Source organism: Dama dama, chromosome 17 (genome assembly GCF_033118175.1).
Source record: "Dama dama isolate Ldn47 chromosome 17, ASM3311817v1, whole genome shotgun sequence".
In the NCBI taxonomy this organism is placed as follows: domain Eukaryota; kingdom Metazoa; phylum Chordata; class Mammalia; order Artiodactyla; family Cervidae; genus Dama; species Dama dama.
In genome coordinates, this window is record NC_083697.1 from 14,606,942 (window position 1) to 14,632,237 (window position 25,296).

Consider the following 25,296-nt stretch of genomic DNA (forward strand, 5'->3'; position numbering starts at 1 on the left):
TCTGTGTGTGTGCTGGTTTTAAGAGTATACATGTTCAATGTAGACCTCTAAAAATTAGGCAAATGAGCGAAAATCATCTTTAATCTTATGATCTAGGGCAACCATTGTTAACATTCTGCTGAATTCATTCTAGTTTATTTGCACGCTCACATCTAGTTTTCTAATAACTTACTTTTTTTCATTAAATATAAGTATTTTCTATATCATTAAAAATTATTATACAATGTATTTTTTAATGGCCGAATGTATTCCACTCTGGGGGGAACAAAATTTGCTCTTGTAGTACCCATACCCCATTGTTGGACATTAAATTTCATTCATTCACATATGAAATACTTCTTATCAAGGTCTGGAGTATCACTGAAGCTCATAATTACTATCTTTCAAATCTGCTATAATTAAATTTTTTTCTTTCCTGTAGCTAGTAACTACTCGATTCCATCAGATTTTCTCATTCTCATTCAGTCCTTAAAAAGTGTCATGTGCTAAATTACTAGCATGCCTACTTGTACCCGGACCTTTCGTTTTCTTTTCTTTTTTAAAAAACTATTTTGTATTGGGGTATAGCCAGTTAACAAAGTTGTGATAGTTTCAGGTGAGCAGCAAAGGGCCTCAGCCATACATGCACATGTATCCCTTCTCCCCCAAACTCCCCTCCCATCCAGGCTGCCACATAACACTGAGCAGAGTTCCCTGTGTTATACAGTAAGGACCTTTCTTAATTTTAACAGAGACTTTATCCAGACATTTTATTTTGGGATGGAGAATTCATGGGAAACAGGCCATGGGAAACACTCCTCACTCTGTTCTGCAAGGCAGACCTCACTAACTAACGAGAGTAGTCTTTCCTTGGCGAAGACGTGGGCTGAGTCTAGAAGTGCGCTTCTTAACCACAAGTCTCTAGGGAACTATAGTTGCTTCCAAAAATTGGAGTTTGCGTGCCAGATGAAGTTAATTTGGATTCCTTGAATATATTTTGGTATCTAGCAAGGTCTGTCATTTATTTTGAATCCCAGGATTTATCTGAAAGTAATTGTCTACTGAAGGTTTTTTGAATCAGAAAAGAACATTTTGGGAAGTTTTTTCTCCCGTTTATTCCCTGTGAATCTCCTCAGCAAGACAAACGAATTTGCCAAAGGTAATAACCTTTATCAATAGATAAAGGCCTGAAAAGTAGCAAATTTTGCTAAACATTTGAAGGGTTTGTTCAGTTCAGTTCAGGCGCTCAGTCGTGTCCAACTCTCTGCGACCCCATGAATCGCAGCACGCAAGGCCTCCCTGTCCATCACCAACTCCCAGAGTTTACTCAAACTCATGTCCATTGAGTCGGTGATGTCATCCAGCCATCTCATCCTCTGTCATCCCCTTCTCCTCCTGCCCCCAATCCCTCCCAGCATCACGGTCTTTTCCAATGAGTCAGCTCTTCACATGAGATGGCCAAAGTACGGAGTTTCAGCTTCAGCATCAGTCCTTCCAATGAAGGACTGGGTAGGACTGATCTCCTTTAGGATGGACTGGTTGGATCTCCTTGCAGTCCAAGGGACTCTCAAGAGTCTTCTCCAACACCACAGTTCAAAAGCATCAATTTTTCGGCGCTCATCTTTCTTCACAGTCCAACTCTCACATCCATACATGACCACTGGAAAAACCATAGCCTTGACTAGACAGACCTTCGTTGGCAAAATAATGTCTCTGCTTTTTAATATGCTATCTAGGTTGGTCATAACTTTCCTTCCAAGGAGTAAGCGTCTTTTAATTTCATGGCTGTAGTTACCATCCGCAGTGATTTTGGAGCCTCTCAAAATAAAGTCTGACACTGCTTCCACTGTTTCCCCAGTTAGTTTAGTTCAAATTAGTATCCAAGATTAACATAAGCTTTACTATGAGATTTTTTTCAGTTAAGAAAATAATACGTTTTTTAATTAGTAAAAATTAAATATTTGTAACTATATTGGACATGATCAATGCAAAGAAATAGAGGAAACAATAAAATGGGAAAGACTCGAGATCTCTTCAAGGAAATTGGAGATACCAAGGGAACATTTCATACAAAGATGGGCTCAATAAAGGACAGAAATGGCAAAGACCTAACAGAAGTAGAAGATATTAAGAAGTGGCAAGAATACACAGAACTGTATGAAAAAGGTCTTAATGACCCAGATAACCACCATGGTGTGGTCACTCACCTAGAGCCAGACATCCTGGAGGGTGAAGCCTAGTAGGCCTTAGGAAATCTTACTATGAACAAAACTAGTGGAGGTGATGGAATTCCAGCTGAACTATTTAAAAATCCTAAAAATTGATGCTGTTAAAGTACTCCTGTCAATATGCTAGCAAATTTGGAAAACTCAGCAGTGGCCACAGGACCGGAAAAGGTCAGTTTTCATTTCAATCCCAAAGGAAATGCCAGAGAATGTTCAAACTACTGTATAATTGTGCTAATTTCACATGGTAGCAAGGTAATGCTCAATATCCTTCAGGTTAAGCTTCAACAGTATATGAACCGATAACTTCCAGACGTATAAGCTGGATTTAGAAAAGGCAGAGGAGCCAGAAATCAAATGGCCAACATTGGTTGGATCATAGTAAAAGCAAGGGAATTAAAAAAAAAATCTACTTCTCATTGACTAAAGCCTTTGACTGTGTGGATCACAACAAACTGGAAAATTATTAAAGAGATGGGAATACCAGACCACCTTACCTGCCTCCTCAGAAACCTGTATTCAGGTCCAAAAGCAACAGCTAGAACTGGACATGGAATAATGGACTGGTTCCAAATTGGGAAAGGAGTACATCAAAGCTGTATCTTATCACCCTGCTTATTTACAGAGTACATCATTTACCTTATTTACATCAGGTAAAATGTTGGGCTGGATGAAGCACAAGCTGGAATGAAGATTGCTAGGAGAAATATCAGCAACCTCACATTTGCAGATGATACCACCCTGATGGCAGAAAAGCAAAGAGGAACTAAAGAGCCTCTTGATGAGGGTGAAAGGGGAGAGTGAAAAACCTGGCTTAAAGCTCAACATTCAAAAAATGAAGATCATGGCATCTGGTCCCATCACTTCATGGCGAATTGATGGAAAAAAAGTGGAAACTGACAGATTTTATTTTCCTGTACTCCAAAATCACTGTGGACAGTGATTGAAGCCATGAAATTAAAAGACACTTCTCCTTGGAAGAAAAGCTATGAGAAATCTAGACAGTATATTAAAAAGTGGAGACATCACTTTGCTGACAAAGGTCCATATAGTCAAAGCTATGGTTTTTCCAGTAGTCACGTGTGGATGTAAGAGTTGGGCTATAAGGAAGGCTGAGTACTGGAGAACTGATGCTTTCGAACTGTGGTACTGGAGAAGATTCTTGAGAATCCCTTGGATGGCATGGAGATCAAACCAGTCAATCCTCAAGGAAATCAACCCTGAATATTCATTGGAAGGACTGATACTGAAGCTCTAATACTTTGACCACCTGATGTGAATAGCTGACTCACTGGAAAAGACCCTGATGCTGGGAAAGATTGAAGACAGGAGGAGAAGGGAATGACAGAGGATGAGAAGGTTGGATGGCATCACCAACTCAATGGACATGAGTTTGAGCAAACTCTGGGAGATAGTGAAAGATAGGAAAACCTGGCATGCTGCAGTTCATGGGGTCACAAAGAGTCAGCCACGACTTAGCAACTGAACAACAACAACAACTGGTCATGAATGATCTAGTTTTGAATTTCTTCTATGTTAAATACAACTAATTTGGTTTAGAAAGTTCTGAAATTACAATACTACTATGAATTTCTTAAGCGCCAAAGCAACTGTTGTTTAAAAAAATCAAATAAATGATTACCTGTTCACAGTCCTTTTTGTTGAAAGGAAGTAGAAAACATTAGAATTTTACAGATTATAGATTAAGGAGTCTTAAAATTATCGTGATAATGTTACCATATTAAGAATATTTTAACTGAGTTTTCAGTTCACAATCAGGTATTGGTTTAACTCTTTTCATTGAATTGAGGAAAAAAATGAAGAAAACCATATGAGATGATTCCAAAGAGACTTCCATTTGTAAAGAAGATAGAAGAACCAGGTTATTTCTGATATATAAATCAGAATTATTTATATTTTGGCAGTAGGACGGTTAATAAACTTCCAGAAGGCCAAATGTCATATTAATTCAGACTATAGTGATTTTTTGATATATGTGCTAATTTTGCCCAAAGATGAGTTATTTACTTACTTCTATCTCATTTTCTTGGAGCTGAGAAATAGATAGCTATTGAATATTAGTAGACAATGAAAAACATCTGCAATTTTGATTGCAAAACCTGTAAAATTAAGGTCAAGAGAGGGGTCTTAGAATTTCTTCCCATTTGGAGAATTACATTTTAAAAAAAATCTTGAATATTGCTGACATTAGGGACAAATTTACTGTAAATAAATACAGCTTTACATTTTGTATCAGTGATTTTCAGAAGGGAAATAAAAATCCCTTCTTTTCCTTATGCACCTTACTTCAATTAGTTATTTCTCATGAACTCTATAACACTTGCCTCAAACAGAAATAAATACAAATGGTTCCTTTGGGAGCTGGTATTAACTGGCACCTTGATATTAAGAAGTAAAGGAGAAAGAACAGTAGTAGCCGAACAAAACAGGCTGCCCTGCCCTGTCCTGAGACAGAGCAGAACAAGATCTAACGTGACTGTTCCAGCAGTGACCATATTTGCTTATCTAATTTCTCTCCCATTTCACTTCTACATTGACTTTAAGTAAGGAAAAAATAGAGGTATAGTCACCTAAATGAAAAACTGGTCCCATTAGGAACAGAAGAGTTTTATAGGTGAAAATTTTATTCTGCATAAAAGCAAGAGTATCTGAATTTTGATGACTTTCCATTGCAGAGAAGGGTTTGCTAGAGCACTTCCTTGGTTCCTCTGTGAGTTCCTCATCTCATTACTACTTGGAGAATTAGTTTGCCCCCATTACTAAATATGGTTCCATTTAGTTATTAATTACTGTTTTATAACTGAAACTTCATATTGATTTGGCTGATAACCACCAAAACCCTGCCTGTTTGTCATCTGTTTTGTCATTTTTCATTATTTATTTGGAGAAAAGCTCAAAGTACTTACTGGGTTGAGGACCACAGTGAAGAAAAGTTCACCTCCCTGGATACTCTTGTCCAGCTCTTTAGGACCTCCTGGATATTCTTTATAGAAAATCGTGTGAGTGAAAAGCCCACAGGTTTGTCTTGGGAGAACCTGAAGGAAGAACGAACAAGTAAGGAAAAAGTTCCCTTCAACCAATTAATATACTGACTTAGCTTCTTCCCTCATGGAAGATAAAGTTGGTGTCATTATTCAACTCTTTACTGTGGTGGTTTAGTTGCCAAGTCATGTCCAACTCTTGCAACCCCATGGACTATATAGCCTGCCAGGCTCCTTTGTCTGTGGGATTTCCCAGGCAAGAATACCGAAATGGGTTGCCATTCCTTCTCCAGGGGATCTTCCCAACCCAGGGATCAAACCCGAGTCTCCTGCATTGCAGGCGGATTCTTTATCTCTGAGATCCTTCATCCCCCAAATCCTTCATAATCTGGAAAGTGGGGATGACATCACTATAGGAGGAATACTGAAGACAGTGGAAGAAATATGTGAAAACTAAAACAGACTTTGAATTATTTTAGCCACTTATCTATTTTAAATCTCCAAGTCATTACTTCTGTTATGAAACCTAGTATGTTCCAGCATCTTATGAAATAAAACAAAAAAAGTAAAAATGAAATTTAAAAAGTATTGGATTTGCCTGTGCTATACATTGTAATTTTAGGCAAAAAATTTAAGGATAATACTTCTATCAAATTCTACACATGCATTATAAAATGAAGTCAATTAGTAACTTAATATGATTCTTAGGAAATAACATTTTAAATTAGAACAAATATTTGAGACACAAGTCATAGTTTCTGCTCTACTCTGAAAGGACCACTGTAGGTTGTAGTAACTGCCACAAATTCTAAGTCTGAAGACTGACAGTTCCAAAAGAAAGAAAGAGATTATGCATTTGGTTAGCAATTTTTGTAATGCATCACAAACAAAATGATAAAAAGGTCACTTAGTAAAAAGTATTCTTTTTATCTTTTGTATATAGAAGCCATTATTTACTTCAATTACACATATTTGTGATAAGGGTTTTTTTTTTTTTTTTTTTTTTCCCCAAATTCTTACAGCTTTCCTGGTAAAATGGCAGTATAATTTTAAAAGGGTGAGCAAAAACTGTGCAAGGTGGTACAATCTTTAGCTAAATTTTATGTAATGACTTCTTTATGATCTGCATTTGTCATTATTCACTTGAAGTGGTAGAAAATAAATGAATATATTTAGGAGAGATACAAGTTTTACAGAATTTTAAATAGACAGGTCTTCAGCTTATTGTCCTAAGCAATCAATCTTCAGTTTTTTCTGTTTTGATTCTTAAAGCACAGTTGGTTCAGTTGTTGTCAAAATATTACTGTACAGGGCTCCCCATGCTTTGCAGTTCCCTAGAAATATACTTGGCGGGGGGTGGGGGGCTCTTTTCTTTCATTTGAATGTGTATTATTATAAATTTCAATCTAGTCCTTGAAAGTTTTCTTAGAAAACATGATTCTCAGCTCAATCACTATATTATATATTGCTGTGTAAATCAAAACTGAACATATCCTATTTATTTTGGTAAACTGGTTAAAGTTATATCCTTAGAAGCTATTTTATCTTGATGAGATCATTCAGAGAACTTCAGTTTAATTGCAGAGTACTAGCTCTGATGATGGTTATGTTTAAAAGCATTATATATTCTCATAATGTTATACACAAAATCAACAACAAAAAAGAACTAAGTGCAAAAATATTCTAACCGAATCAAATATATTCCTTAATAACTCATGGAAATACAATTTCCTGGAAATAGCAGTTATTTATTTCACAAATACTGATTCAAAATTCTATGCAAGTCCAGGTGGGAGAACACAGTGGTATATCCTTTATATTCAAGAAGGATTTAAAGTGTCTGGGAGGTAGAGAGAATTATCCCAAAGCTAAATAATGAAATGCCTACATGTAATTAAATGCCAGGTTAGTTTTACATTTTAAATATGCATGATTCTGAATCACTTTTAGGATTTAGCTTTAATATCTTGCTTGAAAAACTGTGGTAACATAAAGAGCCAACTTTGGGACTTGATTATCTAGCTGATTCTATGCAATAGATAGAGAGAGAAGTGAAAAGATATTTGAGCCTCATTTATTTCTCAAATTGTTTGTATTTGAACAGAGGGAAGAGGAAGTGTTAGGCTTTACCCTGCAACTGTGGGGAGGATCACACTTGCTGAGAGGATGAGAGTCACTGTGAGCCCTAGGATGGTCAGTGGACCACCGAAGGAGGCCGAGGAGACCAGGAGGGTGTAGGAGGGTCATGTCCCATTGCTTCTCCCTAATTCCAGTGCTACAGGACACTGACCATGATTCTTGAAATAGCTCTCTAGTGTTAGAGAAGGAGTAAGAGAAGTTTTAGGCATTCTGCTCTCTAGAACTGTTTCTGGGAGTGTAACACTATCAAATTCAAACTCTCATATATTGATAAACCCCTGCAAACCTTATATATAGCTGCTGACCCTAACTAACTAGAAGATGGTTATGAAAACCATAATCACAAGAATCTCCACTAATGGACCTAAAACCAATATCCTATACGTAAGGTCTGAATTTGGGCTTCCCTGATGGCTCAGTGGATCAAGAATCCGCCCGCAATGAAGGAGATGTGGGTTCAATCCCTGGGTCAGGAAGATCTCCTAGAGGAGGAAATGGCAACCCTCTCCAGTATTCTTGCCTGAAAAATCCCATGGACAGAGGAGCCTGGCGGGCAGTAGTCCAAAGGGTCGCAAAGAGTCAGATATGACTGAGCAATTGAGCGCGCATGCACAAGCAAGGCCTGAATCTAGAGCAACTGCCAATAAGTGTTCCTGGTAAATGCCACCCATGAGGCTGCTGGGAGGACTGGTGGGAGTCTCTACCAGTGGGTATCTCCATTAGAAAGAGTAAATAAATACTCAAGTTTGTAATCTAATTGCTTTGAGGTCTCTGGCTCTCTTCAGAGAGTCACATTTAACAACCAGGGATTGGGATGGGATGTCTTGGCTTTCCATCAGTTCCTTACTGAATAAAGAGAAAAACTGCCCTATAATGCAATGGGACTGGAGCCTCAGAGCCTCTGGTTAGGGCACAAACATCTTGAAATGTGGTAAGTCTTTATGTTCCCAGTGGCGTTACAAGATGATATGTTATGGGAATTCAGAGGAGAATAAGACCAGTGTAGGCCGGACCTGGTGGCTAGGTTGGACTTCCCTGGTGGCTCAGATGGTAAGGCGTCTGCCTACAATGCGGGAGACCCAGGTTCAATCCCTGGGTTGGGAAGATCCTCTGGAGAAGGAAATGGCAACCCACTCCAGTACCCTTGCCTGGAAAATCCCATGAAGAGAGGATCGTGGTAGACTAAAGTCCATGGGGTTGCAAAGAGTCGGACACAACTGAGCGACTTCAGTTCACTTCAGGCCAGACCTAGGTGCTGAACTGCTAGACATACACCAAAGTGCTTTATGTTATATATGATATGGGACTTGATACTGAGGAATAAATGGAATAGGAACAGGTAGAGAGTGGTCAGAAAGTCTTTCAAGGTTGAAAGGACAACAGAGGCACGGAGACGGTGATATTGCTGCAGATCTTTTTGGCTGGAGTGAGTCTGTGCTAACTACGGGAAGATAGGAGCCAGAAAGGTGGACTTAGTTTAAATTGTTTTTAGGTCCTGCAGAGCAAGTTAAGGGCTGTGGAAACAACTGGAAAGAATCAGGTTAGGAAGGTGAAGGTGAAGGCAGCATTTAGGATTAAAAGGTTGGCAGTGTCCATGGGATAGACTGTGGTAGGGGGTGGATAGAAGCTGTAAATAGATGAAATAGGAATCAGCCTTGTGGTTTACGAATAAAAGTCAAGGCAGTGAATTAGGCTGTGAGAAAGGTAGTGAATATTAAAGTATTATGAAGGAATTATTGATGGAATGTAGAGACTGATTGGACATGGGGTGGGTAGTGCAATGTTCAAATCGCTGAGCTGAATTAGAAATAGCAGGACCAATAGCTGGAATGAAGGGAAGATAATAGGTTTCATTTGAGGTCTTATGAGTTTGATTTGTAGACACATCAACAAAACCCAGATGATCAAAATATGGGTGTGATCTAAATGTGTGTCTAAATCAGGAGACCTATGCCTAACACCACAGTGCTCTTTAGATCTTCTGATTTGGGAAAAAATTAGGATTTTTTCCTAATTACTTACTTTGAGAGGCCTCACAAAGTATTAAGTAACAATATATCTTGACAATATATATTTGTCACCAGTGTAAAAACACAAAACCAAATAGAGACACTTTGGAGAGAATTTGACAACAGATATAAATGACTTAACATCATCTCTCATTTGTACTCTCTATTATGACTTGTTAATGATTATGCAGGACATGTGGCTTCTTGTAAATACCTGAGTTTTTTTTTTTTCTTTTAGTCTGACATTGATAAAGAGGACAGTTTGGCTTGTAAAAGAGTGGCATGGTTAATATACAGAGAGATGGTGTTAGTTTTACATGCTAAGCAACTGAAGAAATGAAGGCTTCTATAAATTATCTGCAAGTTAGATGTAATGTCTCCTTAGTGGTTTAACATCAGTGCCTGATTAATAGCAGTAGTGTCAGTAAAGAAACACTTTAAAGTTCTGTTTGAAGAACTGAAAAAACAGTGACTATAACTAAAACATCCTTTGCTTGGATGTGGAAACTATGCTTCCTGCTGCACGGAGCTTCCCCTCTGTTAAGCTTTCACTCTTTTGTTCTTCTCTTGCATTCTTTCTGTCAGAACGTGGTGTGCCGGACCCATACTGGGGATGCTCACCATGATGTTTTTGTGGATGAAGCCCCTCCGGTATCTAGCTGGTTTCAGGTGTGGATATTCTTCAGTGCTGGTGATTCTAATATTCCAAACCTTCTTCCAGGCTTCATATAGCTGAACATGTACAGGGTAGACGCCTGAATGGTGAGGGGCCACTGCATAGCCCATGTCAGTAGGAATGCCATGCTCCTAAGATCAAGCAAATGTTAGTTAGAATGTGGGAAGATTTATCGGCATCCTATTTTTACCCCAGGATTTTCACATATGCTACAAATACATTTGCTTCAGTCCATCATTACTTAATTATATGGTACAATTAGAGTGATGAATATGAAGACTGCTAGACTTCATGAAGCCCGATAGCCATTCCACCAGTCTCAATGATGATGCATTTGTATTAAGAGCTGGTGAGACAGGGCTGGCGATTTTAACGAATAATGTGAAAGAGCCTGCGTTCAGTGTATCCTGTCACAGGCACATCCTTTTCTCTCCTCACCATCTCAGTAAGTTAAATGACAAACACTTACTGTAAAGAACACTCAGTACTTCCCACAAAATAAAACCGACACTTGCTAGAGGGACAGAACACATTCTGCACTCATTAGACTTGCTAACAGGATTTTACTTTGCCTGTATCCCAGTTTCTACCAGGTTTGCCACATTTCTGCTGGTCTCTCAAGGAGAGGGCCAGTAACGGTGTTCCCTGCCTTGGTAGAAGCACACAATTTTGACTAGGAAATGCGGTAAAAATTTTATAGACCAATTTTCTTTGAAGCCAAAGCTTGGTTACAGTGAAAGTAGGAAGTTCTGAAAGAACCTAACAATCTGGAAATTCAGTTGATCTGAAATCCAGCTTTAGTATATAAAATGAATCCAGCTTAAAAATTTTCTAAATTAAACACACACACTCCCTCTCTGTACCCCTTCTCTCCCAGCTCCTCCTTCTTCTATTCATTTGGTCCTGACCACCTCTCGAAATTCCAAACATAAATCTATGCGACAACTGGGCTATTTTGGAGGGGGCTTGGGACAACTCTGTATAATTGTAATTATTCTTCTTCATTTCAGATGGCCCACTAATCCTAATAAGTGTCCTTTGCATATAAGATGAAATGCCTTTCATTAAAAGAACACTTGTAGCTTCAGTGGCAGATATGTATTTTTTTTCTCCTAAATGATATTTTATTTTTCTACTTGTATTTTTCCAAAAGTTCCACCCAAATAGACTTCCGTTGAATTAGTTGTGGTTTTTCTTCATGCCAAAGCACAATTTCACGCACAGAGAACCATGGTATCAGGAATTACAGAAATATGCTACAAACGGATATGGATAAAATGGAAAAGGCATGACAAGCTTTGCTTTCAACCTAAATAATAATAGGAGGTGAAGGAAGTGTCTGAGCACCTAAGCACAGAAGGCTCATGGGCTGCCAGCGGTGTGTTATCCCTTAAGTATCTATCAGACTCCTTCAGTACGGCAGGAAAGGCTCTCAAAATTTGGTCCCAACCTACCTAACGTAGATTATGTCCTATTTGCATTCATCTCCCCACCCCAATTTCTGATGATTCCCTTTACATCTTTGCTGTACATTGTACATACTATCTACCTAACTGGAATGCCCCTTTTCTCTTTTTTTTTTTTTGCCAGTCTTAGTTATTTTTTCTTTTTTTTTTATAATTATTATTTTTATTATTATTATTTTTTGGTCATACATTGATATGAATCAGCCATAGATTTACACGTATTCCCCATCCCGATCCCCCCTCCCACCTCCCTCTCCACCCAATTCCTCTGGGTCTTCCCAGTGCACCAGGTCCGAGCACTTGTCTCATGCATCCCACCTGTGCCCCTGCCCTTTTTCTCTTAACTTATAAGTCTTCATCATTCAGAACTCAGCTCAGTCAGCTGTAGCTGAGGATGCTGGAAAGGGAGCTGCCACACTGTTGTTGCGAGGAAGAGAATGGGTGGGTTGAGAGGTGGAGTGGATTATACTTGTGTTTCCGAAGGGTGGGAGGAAATCACCATGTTCTTCACTTTATTTGCATCTTTTCTAGAAATTACCATAACTAGGCAATTATTATCTGGGCTTCCCAGGTGATGCTAGTGGTAAAGAACCTGCCTGCCAGTGCAGGAGACATAAAAGACATGGGTTCGATCCCTGGGTTGGGAAGATCCCCTGGAGAAGGAAATGGCAACCCCCTCCAGTATTCTTCCCTAGAGAATCCCATGGACAGAGGAGCCTGGCAGGGGTCACATGCCTGCCATGGGGTCACAAAGGGTCAGACGCAACTGAGCCTTATTATTATGTCATTTAGAATTAGAAGCAGCAACTGAAGAAATAGTGAATAGTTATTTCCCAAAACTGATGGGATACATTAAAAAAATCTGTTAAACTTCAAAGCAAGATAAGTTTAAAAAAAATCAACATTTACAGAGCAAAGCTGTGAAAACTAAAAGCAATGAAAAAGTCTTAAAAATAGCAAAACCAAACAAATACTTTTAAAGGGGGAAAATGTGATTGACAACTGACCACTTGATAGAAACCCTGTAAATGTGAAGAACATGAAATAAAATATTTTTTAATAAAAAAAATTGAATTTCACTACAAAGTGAATTGAAATATCATTTCTTTTCTCCCCCTTGGTTTTTAAAAACTCAAACTAAGGCATTTTTTTTCAACTAAAAATTACCAACATATACTTTGTATTAGAAAAAGTCAGTGAAATATTTATCTAAAGTGGTTTAAGAACAGGGGTGTAATGATAATGAACCAGTGGAAAGCAAGTGAATTTCAACCATAGAAATTTAAAGGAAAATGGTGAACAAGTACAGGTTAACAGCTTTAAAAAGGGTATACAAGGAAGCAAAAGTGAAATTCACAATGACAGGAGCGACATTATAAAACTCAGGTATCTCCAAGTGTGTGAGAAATTATGCTGACAGAAAGCTCAAGGTAGTTTTTAAATACCTGTAAGTGGTCACCTATCTCTTCAGAACACCGTGTAAGAAAAGGACCGTCCAATACAGCAGAGACATTCCCCTTATTTTGGAATATTTCCCAGACAAGAACATTGGAGTGGGCTGCCATTTCCTTCTCCAGGGGCTCTTCCGCCTAGGGATCGAACTGCATCTCCTGGATTGGCAGGCGGATTCTTTACCACTGCACCACCTGGAAAGCCAGGAATAGTCCCAAATATTTGCAAACCAACATGTACACAATTCCTGTTTTTAGTTTTAGCTCTTAACTCTAAAGAACTACTGAGGTTCTATAATCTCATCTTTGATTCGTATGCTGATACAATCTGAGGCACACTGGTAGCTAACTCCACTTCTGGAGGCAAACAGACCTGGCCATTTCACTCTTGCATTTACCACCTATGTGGGCTTTGGAGAATGACTTATGACCTCTAAACCTCATAAGGGGTTTGGAGGAAATTCGATAATATAATACATGGAAAGCACTGAGTGCAGTTCCTGAAACATGATACACATTCAGTGAATGTCGTTTAGTATCGTTGTCATTGTTGGCCTGCCTTCATTTTTAAATAAGCTATCATCCTACTTAACTCAATGGTATTAGATTACACTAGATAGTACCACATTCCTCTTGATGATGTATCTTTTTGAAGCTGAGTTTGGGGCCATGGCTGTGATAAAAAGCTAGTGGTGTGTGTGTGCTCAGTCACATAGGACTCTTTGTGACCCCATGGACTGTAGCCCACCAGGCTGCTCTCTCCATGGGACTTCCCAATCAAGAATACTAGAATGGGTTGCCATTTCCTCCTCCAGGGGCTCTTCCTGACCCAGGGATCAAATCTGTGTCTCAGGTATAATGTGGAATTATGAAAATACTGGGCCACCCTTTCTCTGTCAATAAAAGACAGGCCCTTTTTTCTGCTTTCACTGTGGACTTGGAGATTGTCCCTCATGAGGCTTTGTACCTTCTGTCCCACTCACTGTCCCCTCCTGGGCCTGCTTTCCTCCTGATCTGTCTACCCTCAACCAAGGCCACGTGGCTCCAACCTGTGACTCACTGAGCATGAGTCAGTAGGTGGTCTCTCTTAAAAGAGATGAAGGCAATGTAAATTGGCCCCCAAATTTGCATTCAATACCAGGAAGAACACCTGAAATATTATTGCACAGAAAAGTTTGGGCTAAGATTGCAGGTTGTATGTTCTGGAAGGCAGTCTATTATGTTTCAGATTTATTCCTTATGCTAAACTCCTGCTCTTCTCTTCCAGATCTTTTTTTTCCTCTTCCAGATCTTTTAATTTGAAATTGAGTACACTATTATTTTGGAATCTAGGTCAAAAAGTCTAAGAGAGTAGACATTTTAGATTAAAAAGTTAATTCCCCTTATTCTTTTCATTAATCCTTGATTGAAAGTAGCATCTTAGATCTAGCATCTATAATCAGAATTTCCTTAGTAGAGGACATGGACCAAAAAGATTGGGGATTATGTCTATGTTACTATAAAATGTATGTTAAATACTTAGAACACAAGTGGGATTAATTAGTCTCACAACTGAACTCTGAAACTCCGCCTCTCAAGCTCTACCAAACAGGCTCTTTCCCCAGGGTTCCTCCATGCGACTAAATAACATGATCAGTTATCAACCAACGAGTTTCTGTGTCAAAAAGACAGAGGCTATTCTTGACACATTTCTTCATTCCCTTCTTAATCTAGGTCATTATCATGTTCTATCAGTATGTCTCTACTGTAAATCTGAAACCTATTCACTTTTCTCCAGTTCTAAAATCAGCATCATCGTCACTCCCCTAATCCAGTCTGCATGTTATTCCATGGCCTCCTAATCATTGGACCCATTTCCACTCTGTGTGCTTCCAATCCATCCTCTACATAGCAGCCAGAGTCGCACTTTAACACCCAAATATGACCCAGTGACATACTCAAAATCTTTCCACGGTTTCCCCTGGCACTTAAGATAAAATACAAAATTCTTAGAATGGTCGTGAATCTTGCACGGTGTGACTTTTGCTTCTCTCTCTTGCCTCGTTTTGTACCACCCTCCACATTTTACTGTATTTTAATCACGTTAATTTTTTCTTGAAAGTCACCAAGCAGTTTCCATCCTCAGCATCCTCCCACCTGTGGTCTTCCCAGACTAGAATTTCCCTAGTCCAACTCTTCACTTGGATAAATTTGAGATCTCTCTTAGTTACTTTATCTGTGATATCTTCAGAGAAGCCTCCACCGACAAGTCCCAATCTAAATTAAGTCCACATTACGACGGCTCTTAGTAGTGCTCATCTTTTTTCCATGGTACACAGCACAGTTTGTAAGTGAACATTCACTCATGTAATTATTTCTCTGCCCTTAATAAGTCTGTTACAGTTTTCCCTGCATGTATTTGTTTCGGTCCCGCATGGTGTTTGCTGCTGCGCTCAGGCTCCCTCTCGTTGCGGAGCACGGACTCTAGGCGCCAGGGCCTCAGCAGCTGCAGCACGTGGCTCTGCATTGTGGCCTGTGGGCTTAGCTGTTCCGCAGCATGTGGGATCTCCCCGGACCAGGGATCAAACCCAGGGCCCCTGCACTGGCAGGCGGATTCTTAACCACTGGAACACAAGGCAAGTCCCATATAATTGTTTCTTAATGTCTCTCTTCCTCATTAAACAATAAGCTCCATGAATTCTGGGTTCTGTTTTATCCACTGCTATCAGCCCAGCGTCTTGCCAACAGCAAGCACTCCAGTAACATTAATGAACAAGTGTGTGAACTGATTCTGACTGCCTCCCTCCCATTCTAATTTTTACTCTCTCAATTATCTCAAACTGTCAGTTCTCTGCAGAATGGACATATGGTAACTCACAGAGAAATTTAACACCTATAAAATTAACACCCATAAAAGTAATACTTCAAAACACTTTTGAGACTACAGTTAAAGATTATTATTCAAGTAATAAACAGACATTTATTATTATGAATTTATATTTTTAAATTTAATTTTATTTTTTTCATTTATTTATATTAGTTGGAGGCTAATTACTTTACAATATTGTAGTGGTTTTTGCCGTACATTGATATGAATCAGCCATGGATTTACATGTGTTCCCCATCCTGAACCCTCCTTGAATTTATATTTAAACTACACTGTATAGAATTAAAAATTGCAAGACTTTCCTAAATTGTATGTTCAGATGTTTCCACATGCAAATATGAAGATAACACAATTTTATTAAGCAAAAAGTGATGTGGTATTTCTCAGAAAAACTTTCTCAAAACCAAAAGAATAAAAGGAATAAATTGGCATTCATGTATTTGAGAAACACAGTAACTTCATTCCTAAAGAAATAATTGTTTTTTACTATTCTTGATAATTGATGCTTTTGAACAGTGGTGTTGGACTTTTGAGAGTCCCTTGGACTGCAAGGAGATCCAACCAGTCAATCCTAAAGGAAATCAACCCTGAATATTCACTGGAAGGACTGATGCTGAAGCTGAAGCTCCAATACTCTGGCCACCTGATGCAAAGAGCCGACTCATTAGAAAAGACCCTGATGATGGGAAAGATTGAAGGTGGGAAGAGAAGGGGACGACAGAGCACAAGATGGTTGGATGGCATCTTGAACTCAATGGACATGAGTTTGAGCAAGCTCTGGGAGATGGTGAAGGACAGGAAAGCCTGGCGTGCTGCAGTCCATGGGGTCACAAAGAGTCAGACACAACTGAGCGACTGAAGAACAACAACAAATCCTTGGTGATATTTCTTATTTAAATTCTTGCTAGTAATCAAGAATGGTACTTTACTTTTTAAAAATTGTAGTTGATTTACAATGTGTTGTGCTAGTCTCTGCTGTACCAGCAGAGAGACTCAGTTTTATACATATATACATTCTTTTTTAAAATGTTCTTTTCTATTATGGTTTATCCCAGGAGACTGGATTTAGTTTCCTGTGCCATCTGGTATTCTTGCCTGGAGAATCCCAGGGTCGGGGGAGCCTGGTGGGCTGCCGTCTATGGGGTCACAGAGTCAGACATGACTGCAGCGACTTGGCAGCAGCAGCAGCTGTACAGTAGGACTTAGCTATTTATCCATTCTGAATGATGGCTGGCATCTGCAAGCCCCCAGATTCCCAGTCCATTCTTCATTCTCCCTCCCTGTCCCTTGGCAGCCACAAATCCGATCTCTGTGTCTGTGAGGCTGCCTTCTGTTTTGTAGATAGGTTCATCTGTGCCATATTTTAAACTACATATAAGTGATATCACCTAGTATTTGTCTTTTTCTTTCCGACTTACTTCACTTGGTATAATGATGTTGAGTTGTGTCTGTGTTGCTGCAAATGGCATTATTTTGTTTTTTTTTTTAACAGCTGAGTAATATTCCATGGTATGTATGTACCACATCTTCTCTATCCATTCATCTGTCAGTGCTCATTCAGGTTGTGTCTATGACTTGGCCACTGTGAATAGTGCTGTTATGAACATAGGGGTACAAGTATCTTTTTGAATTATAGTTTTGTCCAGGTGTATACCCAAGAATGGTACTTTACTCTTAATATTTTCCTCTATTTCAGTCTTTCTAAAGAGAACATTTTAAATTTCCACTAATGACCTGAAATTGTGTTGCCCATTTCCATATTTTTCAGATTAGCAAGTACACAAACTAATGTAATAAAAAATGTACAATGATAGGAAATCAAACAGACACTCTGAAACAAAACAAAAACAAACATTCTACATTCTAAAGTTGGAAGAAAATCTAAAACTTCTTTACAAACTTCATTACAAAGTAATTTCAAAATACTTCTAAATGCTTTTCTGAAGTTAATTTGGGTTAGAATGTCCCATTTCTTCAGTATATAGAAGTTCATGCTTTGTTTAACTATCTTCTAGTATTGAGAATTTACATTTACAGATAAAATGGGCTTCCAATAAAGTGTACCTATGTTTATATTTGGTAGTATCTTTTGGAGTTGTTTCTAGAAGAAAATGGTTTGCTTCGGTTTTTAAACTGGCTTCTTTAAAAGCTGTGGCTGTATGAGCTATTATTTCACACAGAAAATAATGCATTTTTTTCAGATAATAGGAGCTTGTTTGAGAAGTGGAATTAAAACCTTTTCACTAAAAGACATATGCATATACATACACATATGCATGTATATACACATACACACACAGTATGTGAAGAAAACAAATTCATAAACTATTCCCTTGAGTTTGAGAAGCATTTTAAAGCTTCTAAAGAGTGTTTTCCTAAGGTAATACTAATGATCAACACATGACTTTTTAGCTTATGAGAACCTGTGGGGCCTTGGCACTGGGAGTGGTCCTATAGCAGTTGCTGTAACTTGGGGAGGGAAGTAAGAAATGGAATTGATGGTGGCCCAATATATGTAAAGTTACTATTTAAAGGAATCTTATTTCCTTCTTCATCTAGAACCAAACTAGGCAAGTCAGGATTTATCCTTAGGTTAGCGAATTAGATTTGGTACTGAATGCTAAGAGTGTAAATATTAGAACACATTCCTGTGATTAAATGATGGTATTTCTGGCATGCTATGTAATGAAAGATCTTGAAAGAAATAACTCCTTTAGTAAAGGAAGCTGAGTTTTCATTTTTTTCAGTTGTGAATTAAAAGGGTTGTGCAAGTAATCACTAAGATTCAGATTTAAAATTCTGTGTTTCTTTGACATAATCCTTGTGGTGTTTAGAAATAGTCTCATATTTGTATGCTAAATATAAATTCACTATTTTAAATCCATGATCTAATCTTAAACTAACATGTATAATTTTCTTCTTACATATTTAAGGAAGTGATAACACCCTAAAATGTGATAGGCATATTTACATAAATCTGGTTAGTATTTATAGATTTGGCTACTAGGTTTCTTTCTAGTTTTTCAGTGTGCTCTTTAATTCATAATATAAATTCTGTTTGCTGGCTGGTATGTGAAAAATCTTCAGTGATGATCGTGATGTTTTTTAGATTTGGTTTATGAGTTTAAAATCATCCTCTGTTGGCAGCTGTTGTGTAATTAAAAAACTGGCTGGTCTTCATCATCCCTGGTTGCTGGGAGGTAAGCCCTAAATCCTTGGAATTTTCTAAGTGACAGGAATGTCCTTTATTCATGGTGGATCCCTGAGACCGAAGATCTGAATTTATGTTAACAAAATGACTCAGTTCAGAATTTAGCCAGGACTGAAAGACCAAACATCTGATTAGAGATTTGGGGCACTGAGCCAGCCTATATCAACCTGATCTCTAGGCAGGGCAGGAGACTTTGATACTGAGTTCAACCATGTGGCCAGTGACTCAATCAATCATATCTATGAAATGAATAGATATGATTGTGTGTATGTTAGTCGTTCAGTCATGTCCGACTTTTTGCGGCCCCATGGACTGCAGCCCACCAGGCTCCTCTGTCCATGGGCTTCTCCAGGCAAGAATACTGGAGTGGGTGGTCATTTCCTTCTCCACGGGATCTTCCCAACCCAGGGATCAAACCTGGGTCTCCCGCATTGCAAGTGGATTCTTTACCATCTGAGCCACCAAGGAAGCCCCTATGAAATGAAACTCCACCAAAAACATGGAACACCAAGGCTGAGGCAAACTGCTCCAGTTAGTGATATTCCTGTGGGTCCAGAAACCCCAGCAAGGTGATGGTCTTTGTCTCACAGTTTGGAGTTTGGAAAAACATGACTATAGTAACAAGGGCTTCCTGGGGGTTCAGTGGTACACAATCCGCCTGTGATATAGGAGACATGGGTTTGATCCTTGAGTTGGGAAGATCACCCTGGAGTCGGACATGACTGAAGCGACTTAGCAGCAGCAGCAGAGCAGGTTATACAACTTCACCAAACCTCAATTTCTTTATTTGCCAAGTAGGGGTAATAAATTATCTTACTCTAGTGTAGAAAATAAAACATACAAGCAACATTAGAGGTCAAGTGCCATTTGATTTCCTTTCATCTTATTAACATTATTCTCTTTCTTATTGAAACAACAACAAATAAAACAAAGAAACAAAGGTAAACTAAGAATCCTTCCACCAGTACTTCCAGTTCCCCCCCAAGACTGAGGATTCTTATTTGAGAGAAAACATCCCTTAAAAGAAGATATGGGGGCTGAAAATACACTATTATTATCAGTCTTATCTAAAAAAAAAGTTTTATCAAACAGTATACATTTCTTCTGGAAAAAGTAATTGATATTGTATGTAAAGTAGGAGATTAAAATATCCTTGGTGAACAATAAATTTGACAAGGCCATAATAATGACATCAGCAAAAGCCCTTTCTTGACATCAGATATTCCTCTTCAAGTATCCTAAAAGAATAGCTGAATTATTTGAAGAACTTTAATGAAATTTAGTAAGCCTAATGCTTTAAGAAATTCCAGAAACACATATAAAAATATCAAATCACTATGTTGTGTAACAGGAACTAACATGGTATTGTAGGTCAGTTATAAACTGCAGGCATAAAATGAAAAGACGCTTGCTCTTTGGAAGAAAAGCTATGACCAACCTAGATAGCATATTAAAAAGCAGAGACATTACTTTACCAACAAAGGTCCATCTAGTCAAAGCTATGGTTTTTCCAGTAGTCATGTATGGATGTGAGAGTTGGACTATAAAGAAAGCTGAGCACTGAAGAATCGATGCTTTTGAACTGTGTTGTTGGAGAAGACTCTTGAGAGTCTCTTGGACAGCAAGGAGCTTAAACCAGTCAATCCTAAAGGAAATCAGTCCTGAATATTCATTGGAAGGACTGATGCTGAAGCTGAAACTCCAATACTTTGGCCACCTGATGCAAAGAACTGACTCATTGGAAAAGACCCAGATGTTGGGAATGATTGAAGGCGGGAGGAGAAGGGGACGACAGAGGATGAGATGGTTGGATGGCATCACTGACTTGATGGACATGAGTTTGAGTAAGCTCCGGGAGTTGGTGATGGACAGGGAGGCCTGGCATGCTGCGATTCATGGGGTCACAAAGAGTCAGACACGACTGAGCGACTGAACTGAACTGAATTGAATGATACTTCAAAAAACAAACAAGCTCATAGAAAAAGAGATCAGATTTGTACTTATCAGATGTGGGGGGTGGGGGAGTGGGAATTGGATGAAGTCAGTCAAAAGGTACAAACTTTCAGTTATAAATAAGTACCAGGGACATAATATATGACATGATAAACATAAAAGTTGTTGACAATAAATCCTAGGAGTTCTAATCATAAGGAAATATCTTTTCTATCAATATTTCTTTGATTTTATATCTATATGAGATGAGGGATGTTCCCTAAGCTTACTGTGGGAATCATTTCGTGATGTATATAAATCAAATCATGCTGCACTCCTTAAACTAAACAATATTGAATGTGTATCAGTTGTATCTCAATAAAACTGGAAGAAAAAAAAAAAGAAATCACAGAAGCAAAAGTTAAGCTAATAATTTAGTACCAATAAAGAAAGAAGGTATACATACTTAGCTTCATTTTCATTTGTAACCTCTAAGAAAGAATTATTTTGGGGAGTGATTGATTTTCTTCTAGTCTCCCCTAATAATTATGTAATTTATTTCAAGTAAGTTTCCATTTAACAGAGCATAGTGTTTTCCCCTCTCAGAGTTCCCTTCAGAATTTCTGAAGTGTCATCATATCTTTTTGGAGTGACTCACAAGTAAATATACCACTAAAGGGTACAGTTTTGTAAGAATACTCAACAGAATGATGTAAACACTTGTACTTTACACAGGCCAGGTTAATTTTTTTTTTGAATTGCTAAGATTTCTTCAAGTAAACACATGAAGGGGTTTATAGAAATATAAGAAAAAAAGAATATATGAGGCTTTGCTTTTTTATGTTGTAGCAAAATAACTGAAAATAAAATTATCTAGAGACACAGTGAAGGAATTGGAGGGTTTAGTTTAATCCAGCTTTCTCAGAGTTTGAAGTTATGAGTTTACTATGGACCTTCGGGGTCCTTGAGAAGTAATAATGCCATAAACAATTCAGAGACAGGCTTAAATTCCCCAAGTATTTGCAACACATTTAATCTTTTTGAAAATACATAAAGAATAGACTAGGAATAGACTAGGATACATAAAGAATAGACTAGGAATCTTTAAGACTTCATGGTATTAACTTTAACTGAAGTAATAATACTGACAGAGTAGAACAGTTGATACTGATCTTTTTTATACCTACTGCATACCGTCTGGTATTTATAATAAACATCAGGACAGTTAATACTTGTGTGATGGCTACACAAACACGAGAAATTGCATAAATCATATAAACAGCACTTAAAAGAAAAACATTGTAAAAATCCAGATTTTAATATACTGAATTTGTTTAAATTAAATATAACTCTTCAGAGAAATAGTAACATTCCAGTCATGAGGTTTTTGTAATAGCAATCAATAACAGTATCAATGGCATGGGCAACTTTCAGTTACACAAACCATGCTGCTTATGTGGGCTTTGGATCTTGACCCGGCTGAGATCAAATCCTTTCCCCAGTTTTCACTGGCTGTGTGATTTTAAGAAAATTACATAAGCTCTCTGAGCCTCACTTTTTGCATTTTAAATATGGGAATAACTAGGTTCACAGGTGTCTGTCTGGATGAACTGAGGATACGTGGAAAGCACTGAGTTCAGTGTCTGGTAGCTATCTAGAGCTCAAAATGTTCTCTTCTTATATTTCCTCTGGAGAGTCAAGAACCTTTCTCACTGAAATGCAAGGTTCTGTTTCACGCAGGGAAAACAGAACAATAGAATTTCAAGTTTCACAGCTTTCCCTATCTGAGCATAAATTAAAGAAAAAGAACGGGGAATTGGGGAGACTAGTTTAGATGCTGCTGCAGGGATCCAGGCGTGGGATAAAACATTTGGAAGTGGAGTGGAGATGGGAAGTTTTGAGATGGAGCAGGAATAGTACAAAAGAAAACTCATAGAAACTACTGAATAACTGGGAACTTGAAGGGGGAAGTACAAAAAGGTGAAAATAGACACAAAGTTAGCAGTTATATAGATTTTACTTTCATTGATGGATTGATCATATTCAGGGTTAACACTCAAAATATTTACCAGTCAACATGCCATCCACTGATTGGTCAGACCTGCTGCCAGCTGCAGAACTGAAGCTGGATGTTGGGGACTGTGAACCAGGCCCTCTTGGTTGCTGAGTAGCTGGGAGGCTTGGAACATGCCTGGGGAGGGTCTAAGGTGGTCCTGGGGGTATTGACATTTTCAATATTGTAATAACTGACATGGCCATACCAGTACTTTCAATGTGAATATTAACCCTGATAATATATCCCTTGCTCTCCTCTTCTTTGTCTTGCCCTCTCCAAGTTCTTTCAGCCATTCTTTTCATGAAATAAATTATTAATTTCACCATCTTGGTCATCCTGCATTGAATAATGGCTATTGGCTTTCTTAAACTGTGCTGCTTCCTTTGGTCCAGAAGCAATCTACCAGCTCAGAGTTGACTTTGTGAATTCTGATTTAAACTCTGTTTCTATTAGGATAATCAGAATTACACTTTGTTTTCAATATCAATAAAATGACAACCTAATGTCCTTTTTTTTATAAAGTGCTTCACTGAAGTGACAATGATAAAATTCATTCATTCTCTAGCTGGCAAGCAAACTAATTAAAAGATTATTATATATTCCTTAAGCCAGCAAGTCTCTCAATATATTTTAAATTACATTTTGATACTGTAATCTTTATTTCCACATTAGAAAAGTTAATGTGCTCACTATCCTAAGAAGTTGCATAATTGACACTAGACATTTCAGATAACATAAATTAGCAGGTTCTGCTGAACTTGGAAAATGGGGGGGTGGAAAGGACACTACGTGAAAGAATAATAATAATGCAATCAAAATGTACAATCCTGGCCAAGATTTTGTTTTCAGGATCCAGAACATTGTTTTACAACTACCAATTTTAAAAGTATTGTCTATAACAGTGCTAGGTATCACTGATATTGGTAATGAGTTCTACGATAAAAATTTCTACTGACTATTTTATCTCTAAAAACTAAACTACCATAATTCACTAAAATTTAAATCCAGGTTTCCAGTTGAGAGTATATATACTGATGATTCTTTTGATGTTTAAATGCAGTAAGTTATTTTATTATTCTAATGGAATTTTATCCAATTTAAAAAGCTGCATAAGATATTTCCACTGTGTTGTAGGTCAATGATTAATGTTACAATTTTTGCCTCAGAAATGGTACCTTTCAAAAAAATCCCCTGTTGAAATTTCATCTTAGTACCTGAATTATCCCATATTTGATAACTAAAAATATTTTCTAATCAATCTCTAAAGCTGTATTTCCTGATGGCTGTAATCATCAAATACAAGTTTGCTTAGAGGATTTGGTTGACCTTCCATAGTAAGCAATTAGACAGAGCTTTCAAAGCTAAATTAAAATGGACATCAAATTCCCTTGTGAGACAGAAGTGTCTATATTGTGCAGAAGGATTAATAGATGTGTTTGCTAAAACTTAGTGAAAATAGCAAGTCTTTGGCTATAGATGGTGACAGAGAGGATCCAATCAAAGAGTCTTACATCATAGTCTCAGATTCTCTTAGTTGGAAAAGAATTTAAGTGTCCTGTAACTAACTCCTGTGAATATTAAATTCTATCCATGATGTCTAGTCTTGTTTGAACACCCAGTTGCTTCTTTGTATGTGCTTTCAGTTCCTTCACTGTGAAACACTCATGCTCCTCTTTAAATTTAGAGCTTCCAAGCTGGTGGAAAAAAGCAGAATGTGACCCAATTTACAAATGCAGTATTAGCACAATGCTGCTTATTCCATCTAGTGAGTGGAGAATCAAGGCAGAATTTCCTCTGGAACAGTTTCTCTGAATTAAAGTAGACTCTGTATCTGGCAGCGGTGGGGACACAGACATAGAGAGCAGACTTACGGACATGGCTGGAGGGGGAGGAAGGAGAGGCTGGGGTGTATGCAGAGAGTAACATGGAAATATATTACCATGTGTAAAACAGACAGCTAATGGGAATTTGCTATAGGACTCAGGGAACTCAAACTGGGGCTTGGTATCAACCTAGAGGGGTAGGATGGGAGGAAGGTGGAAGGGATGTTGAAGTGGGAAGGGACATGGGTAAACTTATGGCTGATTCATGTTGATGTTTTGTAGAAACCAACACAATACTGTAAAGCAATGATCCTTCAATTAAAAATAAATAAATTTTAAGAAAGTACCACTGGGAAAAACAAAATAAGTGCCCTTGAACTAAAAAAATATATAAATAAAGTAGACTCTGCATCTATACATGATGGGGCTTCCAAGGTGGTGTAGCTGATAAAGAATCAGCC

The 25,296-nt window shown here is 38.0% G+C and overlaps 1 protein-coding gene across 1 annotated transcript in view; it reads right to left on the reverse strand.

The window, feature by feature from the left end:
• The window catches only part of LOC133071621 (bifunctional heparan sulfate N-deacetylase/N-sulfotransferase 3), a 166,568-nt gene that overhangs the window by 69,555 nt on the left and 71,717 nt on the right, over positions 1-25,296 (reverse strand). Inside the window, exons 4-5 of the mRNA XM_061164139.1 lie at positions 9,976-10,161; positions 5,132-5,260 (exon numbers count right to left, since the gene is read on the reverse strand). Coding sequence (XP_061020122.1) covers positions 5,132-5,260; positions 9,976-10,161 — 315 coding nt within the window. The remainder of the gene's footprint in view (positions 1-5,131; positions 5,261-9,975; positions 10,162-25,296) is intronic.